The sequence below is a fragment of the Prunus mume genome, linkage group LG6 (assembly GCF_029339155.1).
Source record: "Prunus mume cultivar Tortuosa linkage group LG6, ASM2933915v1, whole genome shotgun sequence".
Taxonomy (NCBI): Eukaryota; Viridiplantae; Streptophyta; class Magnoliopsida; order Rosales; family Rosaceae; genus Prunus; species Prunus mume.
In genome coordinates, this window is record NC_142703.1 from 7,667,529 (window position 1) to 7,679,990 (window position 12,462).

The following is a 12,462-nucleotide window of genomic DNA, read 5'->3' on the forward strand; positions in this document are numbered from 1 at the left end:
TGGTGGTGTGAAAAAATGAATTTGATTGGAAGTTCCCAAACATTGCGCAAAAAGATATAAATCAACCAGTTCTACCCTTGGTAAGTTTTGCTGGATGATATTCTATATAAATCATGACTGGTAGCCAAATAGCTGCAGTTTTACATGCAATAGTAGCTAATTCACAATATAGAAGGAACTGAAAATGTTGTATCCTCGTAAACAAGGCATCTGTTTCTTATGTTGTTTTAACTTGGTACCGTACTCCACAAAGCGTATGGTTTTGGTTCTGTTCTTGCAGTTGTTCCATCATTGTGTATCAGTTAGTCATCGTCTGTCATATCGGCTAGGCCATACAACTGGTGATATTAGAAGACATCCATTTCACTATGTGTTTTCTAGCTTATAATATTTCGGAATCTAAAAGCGGTCAACTTTATTTTGTAATAAAGAAGTTAATCGATAAACGACTAAGGCTGAGGCTGAGGACGATGATCAAGCAAGATGGTGGATGTTAATTGAGTTTGATCATCAAGAAATCAGTGATATCTCCCAACGGATCAATTGGTGATTTTGATTACGTCCCGAGCTTCTTTTCAGCGCGGTTGTACTCCTAGAATATGCTTTACAATCTTCTTGAAGTTTACAAGGTTAGCATTGGTTAATTGGAGCAAGTGATTGTGCATGAGTTTTACTCATAACTCAGAAAAAAGGAATTCACGATATTGGATGCTGTTCATGGCAGGATCTACGCCTTCATAACTCGGAAAAACAGAGGCCTAAAGTCCATCATTATCAGGGAACCAACTGATTCAGTACGTGTGCCTCGCCTAACCTCATCATTATTGAATTTTATTTAAATGGCAAAGTTGCACAAGTGAAGAAAACCTTTTAATTGCGTTCAGATGTCTAATCATATTCTTGAACAGTTAATATATATACAGAAGTCCCTTGGTTATGTCACAACTCAGTGGAGGATATATGTATTGGCAAAGACGTTTAAAGGGGTAAAAAATATATTTACAGTGTATAGCCAGGCGGCTATACTTCTTAAATGTAAAAAATCCGGAAATTAAAAATATATTTAAAGCATATAGCCGCACGGCCGTACCCTTGGAATAAAAAATATATTTAAAGCATATATTCGCTCGGCTGTACTCATTTTAAAAAAAAACTTTAACGTGTATAGCCGGCCGGCTGTACTGCTTGAATAAAAAATATATTAAAAGAGCATATCCGAGCGGCTGTACTCCTTGAATAAAAAATATATTTACAAGGTATAGCCGATCGGCTAAACTCGTTAAACAAAAACAATATTTAAATTGTATAACTGCACGGCTGTCCGCTTTGAATAAAAAATATTTTTACAGAGTATAGCCGGTCGGCTTTACGCTTTAAATAAATAAAAAGCACTATAGCCGCCCTGATGTACGCGTTGAATAAAAAATATATTTACAGAGTATAGCCGGTCGGCTATGGTCTTTAAAATTTAAAAAATATTTAAATAGTATAGCCGCCCGGCCATACACCATAAATAAATAAAAATATATTTAAAGTGTGTAGCCGCGCGGCCATACGCCTTGAATAAAAAAATATACGCAAAGAGCATAGAAAGAAACTTCTTTGTGTGTGTGTGTATATATTATAACAAATATCAAGATTTATTTCCACCGACTTTCAAAATTCAAGACGTTGAGGATATTACAGATGTATTCAATTCCAAGAAAATATTAGAAATTGGGTGAGGGGAAGTGTAAGAATAAGATGATTGCCTCACAGAGGCATCTACAAGAAGAGGTGGCTCCTATCTTTCTAGTTTGCTAAGCAATGCTTCTATTGGTGGCAGCTCCTCGACAATTTGTTGCCAGTCAGGCATGCCCTGCAAAGACATGGGAGTATTACAGATGTATTCTACTCCAAAAACAACAAAAAAGAATAAGGAAAAGGAGACGAAGACATTCGGAATTTAAATTTTCCTTTTAGGTCAAACCAGTTTAAACGTTTAGTGTATGGGCACAGAATGGAAAAGAACGTTTTGGGGTAAATATTATTTGAAATGAAATGCAGGAAATCCTGAATGTCAGCAGTAGGAGGTCAGAAACTCAAATCCTGAACTTGAATAGCCATACATGAACTTACCTTGCCTGACCTTCGAACCCGACCATCTAGGCGCAGTATAATATAGACATCCTCACCAGGAGTAACTCCTTCAGACTTTTGCTGATCCCTTATCCACCTAAACAAGCATTATGAAATCTTTAGCCATACAGAACCAAATAATGCAAATAAACATGAAACATTTTGTCATTTAGAGTAATAAATTGGTGCTGAAGCAAGTGTGGAGGCAGTATAGAGTAGCATGTAACCTTTCCCATTCTGAAGGGGATACAACCTCAGCCTTGAAACGAATTTCAGCTTTTAACTTTGACTTTGCAGTTATAGATTGAGTTCGTTTCTCGAATTCTTCCTACCATGGAGCCATTAGATTAGATTGTGTGAAGAATGAAGTAAACTATTGAAATCTAAAGCTTGTTTAGGAAATTCACCTAGTTCTAGAAGGATGATGCTTGCAAGCAAACTATAGATGGGAGACTCTGCAACTTACCCCAATGGAAGGAAGGGCCGCAGCTGCCTTTGAAGGTGCACCAAAGCCTTTCTTCTCTATTTGAGGTGCCCTAACTTCATCCCAGATGACAGGAACTAAAAGAACACCCCTTCTTAGGAGCTCCGTTCGAAACCTCGCTGCCTGCTGGATGCTTAAGGAAACAGTCTCCTTCTTCCCTGCTAAAATAACCTAAATCATAGACTTTATATAATCATTGGCATATTACAGATAATGAAAACAGAAAACAGATGTAGAGAACAAAATGCACTGCACCAACGTACAACCAACATAGACATATTCCAGAAATTGGAAAAAAGTAAGCATTGGTACTCACAGGCCTAACAGTGTCTCGCAACTGCACAAGTTCAACAATCCTATTGGTGGAGAGGCGCAATGGCAACCTCGATAGATTTTCATCACGAGATATTTGTGTAAGTTGTTCCTCCTCCTTCTTGTTTTCCCATAAAAATAACGCCACAAGAACAATAAGACCTGTAGATTACTGATTCAAAAGCTTAGTCATGTTAAAAAGCAGGTCACAAAAACAAAAGTTCAGTCAATATCGTACTAAATTCTTTAGTTTCCCAAGCAATTGAAAGAAGATATAACTGTCAATGAACATCCAACCCGAAAAGACCGATGTAGGATTATTCTTTATAACAAGGTTATCTCATCAAAGGCCCTATATACGGATCAACTCAGTACTTTTGTACCAAAAAAGAGGGGAAAACCCATACTTTTTATATGCAAGTAAAAGCACTAGATGTTACCTCCAATGTTAATAGCGACATTGCCAGCAGTTTCCCAGAGATCAGGAGCATCATCACCACCTGAAATTGCACGGAACAGCCTGGGTACAGTAAAGAATGTTGAGATTCCTGCAGCTGCCGAGAAAGCCACATAAAAGAATCTCCTAATTCCACGGAATGGTGCTTGGACTTCACTAATGAGTTTGAGATCTCTCCTAAAACTGTAGCCTATATCTTCCCCACCTAGTCTAGCCTGTACAAATAATAAATAATTGTTAAGAAGGATGTCCAAGGATGGAAGAAATCATGGCAAGTTTTCAACAGTAATTAACAGCTATTCATGTGATTCCATCACTTTCATACTCCAACCGGTTGAAAGAACCAGAGGATGAGATGCACTCTAAAGTCTTTACAGTACAAAATAACTGTCAAAGCATCCATAGTATCCAAATGAAGTAAAACAATGTAAAAGTGAACAGTTTGAACTTTGAGTTTAGTAACAAACCTCTTCCTGCAATTCCTTAAATTCAGGCAAAGCTCTAAAAGAGGCCAAGTCAGGATCATTCAAAATTGTGCCAAATTTGAGGTTATATTCTCTCAAGGCAGTACGTAGACAATCAGCAGCTTTCCTTCCTTCCCCTCTTCCTCAAAATGGGAACAAAAAACAATATCCATCAGCCTAGCCAAGAATTAGTTCGGGCTAAATTCTGGATTAGTTTCAGATAGAAAAATATAAACTTCAGGCATTTTAGATAGAGAAATCTGATCAGGTTTGATGCCTGATAATCAGTACAGTTATGGCGTTTGTGATTGGATAAAGGCCTTTCCTGAATACAAATGACAAGATACAGAGGAAAGCCAATGAAAAAGCTGTGAAATTCTTACTTATAGGCGTGACAGCAGGCTTTATTATACAGCGCAGCTTGGGCTTCAATTGGGTTGGGATCTAAACTGAGTGCTGTTTCAAACTGAACTAAAGCATCTTTAACCTGAAAAGTGCAGGATCGTGGCCATGATATCAATCAAACACTTTCATACACCAAAAGGACAGTTTCTTTCCAGCAACAATAAATTTCTAAACGTATAAAACTAAAGAACCAACTGCAAAGATACGATATTTCTGCTTGATAGCCTTAAAGAAGAACAATTTTAGCTCATAAATTATGGGAAAACAAAAAGGAATCACCAAAATTCAGCATACCCGTCTCACGAAAACGTAAACTTAGCTCAGTTAAATTGAAAATTGTAACGGCTCGTAGGGAAAAGGAGAATATATACCCGTCCTTTGGAGAAGAGCTGGAGACCCAAATTGACACAAGACTCTGCGGTCTCTGTATTGGCATCAGTGGACTGAGAAGTTGAAGAAGAAGAGCAGGAAATGAGAGAGATACCGGCCAAGTTCTTATGGATTTGCAAATGAGTAAGGGTGGTTGTTCTGCCGGGAAGCCACGGCCTTGTTCTTGTTATTGGGTTCGAGAAGGAGAGCCATTGCTGGTGCAGAGCCAGAGCAGCCACAGCCATTGAGGGAGTTTTACCAACTCGCACTGTCAACCGTTAACAGTCTATCAAGATAGCGAGGAAAATCCAGTGTCATCTCTGCATCAACAGAACAAGATCCTAGCCGTCCGTGCATGGGAATGCATTTTTCCTGTCCTTTTTAAAATTATTGTCATATTAATATATTTGTTTTTTTAATGGTAAAAAAATTGGTTCTTTTGAAATTCACCTGAAAACACATCAAAGGTATATTATGAACCAGAGTTGGCCAGACAAAGTCCCTCTAATTCTAAAAGGTAACTCTACCCTGGTTTCAATCTGCCCCATCCATCCAATTAACAGAAGTGATGAGCAACAGTTATAAAATGACTGGACACAAAACAAAAGGAATGGATTCCATTGACACCAAAAGCTAGTCTAGCCCAAATAAGCTAAAGTTGAAAGTTGAAACCCTAGAAAAATAATAATGCGTTATGCGTTATGCATGTGTAATTTTATACCACAAAAACCCTTTTCTCTGATAGAGAGCAACCTACCACCTACTATCCAATGAACCGTGAGGCTCTGCTTGGCTAAGCAACATCCTATTTGAAGCAATACACCATATGAGTATATAATTTATATGCTTGTGCAAAAACAGTAAATTCCAGTACTCGATGTCGCCGCGCCGCGTCCGCACTTCCAATTCCAAAAGCAAAAAAAGCATCATAAACAAACATGTTGATGTTTGCTAATTTGTTTACGTCTTTTCTTTTCAGCATCAATTATGGTGCTTCTGCTTGGAGAATAATGCTCATCCACAAAACCCTATGAAATCAAATGAAATAGCTTCTGTTTTGATTATTTCGTTCGGGTGAGTGCAGGAGGGGGATAGCGGTAGGCTTTCATCAGAAAGTGGATGGATCGATGCCTTGGTGGAGGAGGAGTATTTAGAACCTGCAGATGGTACCATGCATATGTACCCGCATAAGATTATATACCAACTGCCAACGGAACATTTCTGTTGTCTTTTTGAATTGTAGTTAATGATTTAATTAGAGTCTTAGACCCCATGTTACCTCAATCTTATCAGATAGACATTGAGAATGATTCTCGTGTCAAAAAAGTTATTTGAGTTAATTTTTGTAGAACCCGGATCCTCTGTTTGGATTTCCTCTGCTAGGATTGCCGGATATCATATATGTTGTCATTAATATATATATATATATATACTCAAGAAATAGTCACATGCATGCTGTTGATCTGATCTGATCTGATCTGTTTAGGCCTTAGGCTGGCTGACGAAATAGTTACCTGATCAGTGATCACACAAAGATACTGCCATTCTGAGCATGATTGTATTCAAGAAATAAGGATATCCAAACTGGATATGGTGGATAACCATGAAAGAAGGCACCCCAAGATCACATATATGGGATCATGGGGCTCATAATTTTATTATTTATTTATTTATTTATTTATTGTATGGTTAGTGAGTGAGTGCTGAACATCATAGAGAGAATACTTCCAAAGCAAAGCAGATATTGGAGATGGAGGAGGGCACCATAAATTGTGAGTGGAAGCTAGGCACGCCCCCACCATAATTTTAGCAGCACAAGCTGACCTTGGAAAATCAAGCTCAGTATAGTTTACTTTCTTCTACGCCATCAACAACTTGCCTGGTTTAGAAAAAGATTTCAATCTCACTACTACTACCACCATGTCTACATACAACTGTCATGCAGAGGAAGAAATATCAATTAAACGTATGGGACTTTTCGTACATTTGTTTCTTAATTAAAGATGCTGACGATGACACCAGTTAATTGGTCTCCCATTTTGGATGAGGATGTTTTTTTTCTCTCTTTCTGCAGGGCAGTCGGCAGCCCTCTTGAGCATCTTGATCAACTCATTGAATGGCTGAGATTGTTCCTTGTTTTCGTTCGTCACTATAGAAAAAGCCTATCTATCGATAGATCAAATCCCAACATGTAAAGAGAAGCAGCAATTTCTTGTAATCGAATTCAATGTCCTAAATATGGTAGTTAGGAATAACTTTAGGGTTAATGGAGGTCGTGTGACGCTTGAATGACCTGACCTTTTGATGCCTTCACTGCAAGTGCAACTTGCCTTTTTGGTTGGTTTTAAGTGCTAATTTTTCTGGTGCAGGTACAGCTTGTTAACCACTGAGTACATATTGCTATAGAGACTTAATGCAGAAGCAGAGGAACAGAGGGGGCTTTCTTTCTTTCTTCTTTTTTTAATTTGTGTTTTACACGTCACATTCTGTTCTGAGAGATAGAAGGGAACAGATACTACTAGAAAGAAAGTTACTGGTTTTTGAGCTTTCCCTACGCACGCACGCTTTGATTGACACAAGAAGAGCAAAAAGAAACTCTCTTTCTCTCTCTCTCTCTCTCTAGCATGTGGACAATCCATGATGTAAGAACCAGATACTTGTGATCTCAGTGTTGTAAACAAAATCAATCAGTATTTGAAAATGTACGTTACATTGTCCTGTTGTCAAATTTAAAAGTATACGCATGATTATGTGCTTTTAATCACCATCACTGTTATATGTATGAAGGACTTAATCTCCATAGACCCGCCCTCTCCAATTGCCTTATCCAAAAAATGAGGATGATGCATCATGATCATGTTCTATGATGCACTGGGCAAGAAAATCATCCCAAATTTCATTATTTTACATCTGACAAAGTAGTGATTAATAATTTCTCAAGCAACAGTTTGCCACATGATTAAACAAACATGGGGGGGAACTATTCAAGTTCTTCAGTTAAGAATTTCCTAACTTGAAAATCATGCATGTATTGTTTAAAATTCTCATACAAAGGAAATGAATAATAGTAGAACCATCATAAACACATCATGCATTCCATGCAGACAAATTGCTATATCTGATGCATGCTTAATTAAATTATATATAATTACAATTTCTACAAATCATACGTGGGGGCCAGATTGTTCAGATTTCTGCATATCGTATGTAGGGGCCACATTTTGGATGTCGTCAGCACCAACTGTTCCCAATTAGGTTGCAGTGATGTGGAAAGAAAAAGAAAGAAAAAAGAAAAGAAGAGAATTAGAAATGCAATGCACCTGTGAAAATCATCTAACACAGCCAAACTCTATATATAGACCCTCCTATTGGTTTCTAAAACTAGAGTTTTCTTCTACTCTAGTTTCTTCTGCTTCCTTGATTATAATTAATTACTAACAGCATGGATGGGAAGAAACTAGAGTACAAAGGTGAGGAGGCATTGAAGGAGATTGAGAGGCTCACAGCCAAGGCTGATAAAGTTCAGTTCAAATTTCTAAAAGAGATCTTAACACGAAATTCGAAAACCGAGTATTTGAGTAAGTACATGAAGGGATCAAAAGATGTATCAGCTTTTAAGCAATGTGTCCCAGTCATTACTTACAAGGCCATTCAGCCTTACATCCAAAGAATTGCTAATGGTGAAGACTCTTCTCTCATTACTGGCCACCCAATAACTGAAATGTTATGCAGGTATCTCTGTTTTTCCTCTGTTCCTCTTTGATGGGTTCTTTACTTGTTTTTACATGTGATCAATTTTGATGTACTTTGCTTATGGCATTTGCAGCTCAGGAACTTCAGGCAGAAAGCCTAAGATGATGCCATCAATCGCAGAAGATCTGGATCGTCGAACCTTTCTATATAATCTCATTATGCCAATTATGAACCAGTTAATTAATTACAACTTCTCTCTTCATTCACATCTCATGCATTACTATGAACATGAATACATCCCCTCTAGGAGGGAACCACAATATTTGTGCATATATTCGTTTTAAGTAAAGATAGCCTCCTTTACCCTTCTTTTGACCAAATTCTTTGCTAGTGATAATAAATTATCCCTACTGTTAAAAAGTTCAGCTAATCTTCCTTATCCAACCACTGTGCTTGATTGTGTACAGTTGAGAACATGGCCTGATGATGGGACATGTTATCCTCTTCAAGGCTATTAGCCTAAAAATGTTATCCTCTTCAAGGCTATTAGCCTAAAAATGTTATCCTCTTCCATTTTGATGCGCAAGCCACTAACCGAAAGATTAAAGTTAATATGTTGATGCAAATGTGTGTTAAGGTCAATTGGTCAGGCAGTAAGCCCATCTCCTTGCACAGTTTGAATTTCTCTTTTTGTAGATTAGATTAATTTAGATTAGTTCAGACTATCTCTTGTATAATATATTGATAGTTGTCAAGGGCAAGAACTGTAAGCTGGTCATGATTTTGATTACAATTATTCCCATGTGTTCGATATTGTAAATATTGCAGGTATGTCCCTGGTCTAGACGAGGGCAAGGCTATGTTCCTCTACTTTGTGAAGGCAGAAATGTCAACACCTTGTGGTTTGCCAGCTCGAACGGTGCTTACCAGCTACTACAAGAGCAGCCACTTCAAGTGCCGGGGGCTCGACCCTTTCAACAATGGCACAAGCCCTGACCAGACCATTCTTTGCAATGATAGCAACCAAAGCATGTATTGCCAGCTCTTATCAGGCCTTGTCCACCGCCACCACGTCCTGCGGCTCGGGGCCGTCTTTGCATCCGCTTTCCTACGAGCGATTTCGTTCCTTGAACGTAATTGGGTCAATTTTTGCAATGACATACGTACTGGACAATTAGACCCTTTTATCACAGACCCCGAATGCCGTTTATCGATGGCTCCCCTGCTTTCTCTGCCTAATGCTAGTTTAGCTGATGAGATTAAGGACATTTGTAGCCAAACATCATGGAAGGGAATTCTGTGCCAGCTTTGGCCTAAAGCCAAGTACATTGAGGCTGTGGTCACGGGGTCCATGGCACAATATATACCGGCTTTAGAGTACTATAGCGATGGAAAACTTCCCTTAGTTTGCACCATGTATGCTTCCTCAGAGTGCTACTTTGGTGTCAACTTGGAGCCCCTCTGTGACCCTGCCGACGTGGCGTTTACCCTTTTGCCCAATATGGGATATTTTGAATTCATACCATTGGGAGAGAACGGGACACGGCTCATGGACATAGATGAGGACGAGGAGGTGCGTAATGATAAGCTTGTTGATTTGGTGCAAGTGAGGCTTGGCTGCTATTATGAATTGGTGGTTACCACTTTCGCTGGTAAGATATATATATATTTCTAGCACTAGGTAGTTTTAATTTTTCAAAGATTGATTGATTTGGATTTGGATTTAATCAGGATTATATCGTTATCGAATTGGTGATGTGCTCCAAGTGACTGGATTTCACAACGAAGCGCCACAATTTAGGTTCATTTGTAGGAGGAATGTTGTTCTCAGCATCGACAATGACAAAACCAATGAAGAGGACTTGCACAAAAGCATAAGTGTAGCCAAAAAATTGCTAGAGCCCTTCAATGCTTTGCTTGTGGAGTACACTAGCTATGCGGACACGTCACATTTGCCCGGTCACTACGTCTTGTACTGGGAGATCATACACCATGGATCATCAGTGGTGGATTTGGACTCTTCAACACTTGATGTGGATAAGGTGCTCCAAGAATGCTGCATTGCAGTGGAAGAGGAGCTTGATTACATCTACCGTCGATGCCGCGCACACGACAAGTCGGTGGGCCCGCTTGAGATACGTGTGGTGGAGCCTGGCACGTTTGAGGAATTAATGGACTATTTCATTAGCCAAGGGGGTTCAATCAACCAGTACAAAACTCCAAGGTGCATCAAGTCTAATAAGGCGCTTAAGCTGCTTGATTCTAATGTCAAGGCCTGTTTCTTTAGTCCAAGGGATCCAAAGTGGATCCCTTAATTATAGGGATACATTACAACTCTTTTTGTTACTCTTCATTTCCCTGCTACTCAACTAACAAAGGCAGTGCAATAAGATTTAAATATGCATCTGCCATCTCATTCTGCAGAGGATATAAAATAATTATGCACCTTAATTAATTTGATGTTTGTATCATCATTTTAATTCTATGAAGGAAAAAAAAAACAAGTATGCTCAAGTTCAAGTGTTGTCTTGGTCTAATTACTTGCTTGCTTGCATGAAAAGGAAAAAAAAAAAACATATCAATGTACTAGACAAAAATTCGAACGCTAATAAAATCAACCTCTGTTCTTGCTTTTGTTAGATCAAATTAAAACGACAAGTTTTTATGTTTTGAATCCGTATAACTAAGAAAACTAATTTTGGGATACAGAGAAACAGTCAGTTTTAAGCATCTCTGGATTTTGGCCAGAAAAGGGCAAATGCCTTTCTTGTTAATTTGGTGTGGACGTGAAGATATCTGAATTGGATTGGATAGAGCCGTATATACAATGCGTCAGAAACAATTGGGTGGCAGCAATTCATAGATTTTACGTGTACAGCCAAAAAGCAGAACAAAGAAAAAAGTAGTTACAGAGAATTGTACTCGCTTGTACAGATTTATACTTACTTGAGATTATCGATCATTTCGGTTTCCAAATAAAATTGTGAGAATATGAAGAAATGCTCGACGTCCTCACAAAAATAAGGCACTCGTGAGTCTACAAAGACAGCTCACTCTACAATGGCCGGTGTTCGTTCATCATGAGATTGGTACATTCAATTGCAACTTTATGAAGCTCCACAAATTAAGCTTTAAAGGTGATGATGACCATGATGTCCTAGTGGCCTGTTTGAAAATTGAGCACTTGTAAATATATATATATATATATATATATATATATATAGTCATTCAATGCAGCTAAATCTAATGATCAGTGGTCATAAAAGTGTTTGTTGTGTTGTGTGTGTGGGTGTGTGGATATATCTGACACCGTGTTCAAGCATGCACCCAGCATGCGCATGCAAACTATATCTATATGTCAAGCAAAGCAAGGATCGAGAGCTGTTTCTGGATATTTGGGCGCTTGGGGTTGGAGGAAAATATATCAAGGATCTCAATTTTGCTGTTTAGTGCTACTTTTACCCTAAAGTTTGGGCTTTACATTTACAAATCGTGCCCCATTATTGACACACTGAGTCACCATGCATTACCCCTCTTGAGATTTTCAAATCAAGTGATAGGAAATCGAAAACTGCACTCCTGGGGCGCCCGCGAGTTTAATTTCTTTTCCCGTAGATTAAAGGAGTTAAAACATTACTTTATAATAATAATAATAATAGTAGTAAAAGTAATAATACTGATAGTAAAAGCAAAAACATAGGAAATCTATAGCAAGAGAATATTCGCAGTAGCTAAATTCTTACAAATTAAGATTAAGATCTATATAATTTAGTGGTAATTAAGAAGTGAAATGTAATGAAATGCTCAGCACAGGACTAATCTTTCATTAATTAAGAACTAAACTTAAGATTTTGTAAGTTCACAGGGATATCAAAAGAACAACTTTGGGGAAGGGTTAAATCTCTCTTCCCCACCACATGAAGTGCTGCCGAATTACCCCACTTCTCAGACAACTTTACACCAAATTACCCCACTTCTCAGACAACTTTACAGACCAGAGAGACCGGAAAAAGGAGAAAGCAACTACCATAATGTTCATAATCACCAGAAAATAATCAATGGATGGAGTGGACATCATGTGTTTTGGTAACTTTCTTTTCTGGGAGATAATAATGTTATCGGGAAGAGGGATTCGAACACGAGACCTCTAAGTTTTTATT

General features: G+C 38.2%; 2 protein-coding genes across 4 annotated transcripts; one reads left to right on the plus strand and one right to left on the minus strand.

The window, feature by feature from the left end:
• Positions 1–1,621: 1,621 nt before the first annotated feature.
• Positions 1,622–4,955, minus strand: LPA1 (tetratricopeptide repeat (TPR)-containing protein). Of its 3 annotated transcripts, XM_008236819.2 has the most exons (9): positions 4,612–4,944; positions 4,219–4,322; positions 3,839–3,974; positions 3,355–3,586; positions 2,919–3,076; positions 2,585–2,773; positions 2,346–2,446; positions 2,119–2,215; positions 1,622–1,858 (listed from the first exon to the last, which is right to left on the minus strand). In XM_008236819.2, the coding sequence occupies exons 1-9, from the start codon at positions 4,852–4,854 to the stop codon at positions 1,784–1,786; spliced, it is 1,335 nt and encodes a 444-aa protein (XP_008235041.2). In that variant the 5' UTR covers positions 4,855–4,944; the 3' UTR covers positions 1,622–1,783. The 3 variants fall into 3 exon arrangements, 2 of the variants coding, with proteins under 2 accessions (XP_008235041.2, XP_088911537.1); XR_514236.2 differs by lacking the exon at positions 1,622–1,858 and having other exon boundaries at positions 2,346–2,442; positions 4,612–4,953; XM_089055411.1 differs by lacking the exons at positions 1,622–1,858; positions 2,119–2,215 and having other exon boundaries at positions 2,526–2,773; positions 4,612–4,955.
• A 3,035-nt stretch (positions 4,956–7,990) lies between these two features.
• GH3.9 (putative indole-3-acetic acid-amido synthetase GH3.9) lies at positions 7,991–10,822 on the plus strand. The gene is made up of 4 exons (XM_008236818.2): positions 7,991–8,341; positions 8,436–8,537; positions 9,131–9,954; positions 10,034–10,822. The coding sequence occupies exons 1-4, from the start codon at positions 8,052–8,054 to the stop codon at positions 10,615–10,617; spliced, it is 1,800 nt and encodes a 599-aa protein (XP_008235040.1). The 5' UTR covers positions 7,991–8,051; the 3' UTR covers positions 10,618–10,822.
• Positions 10,823–12,462: the final 1,640 nt, after the last annotated feature.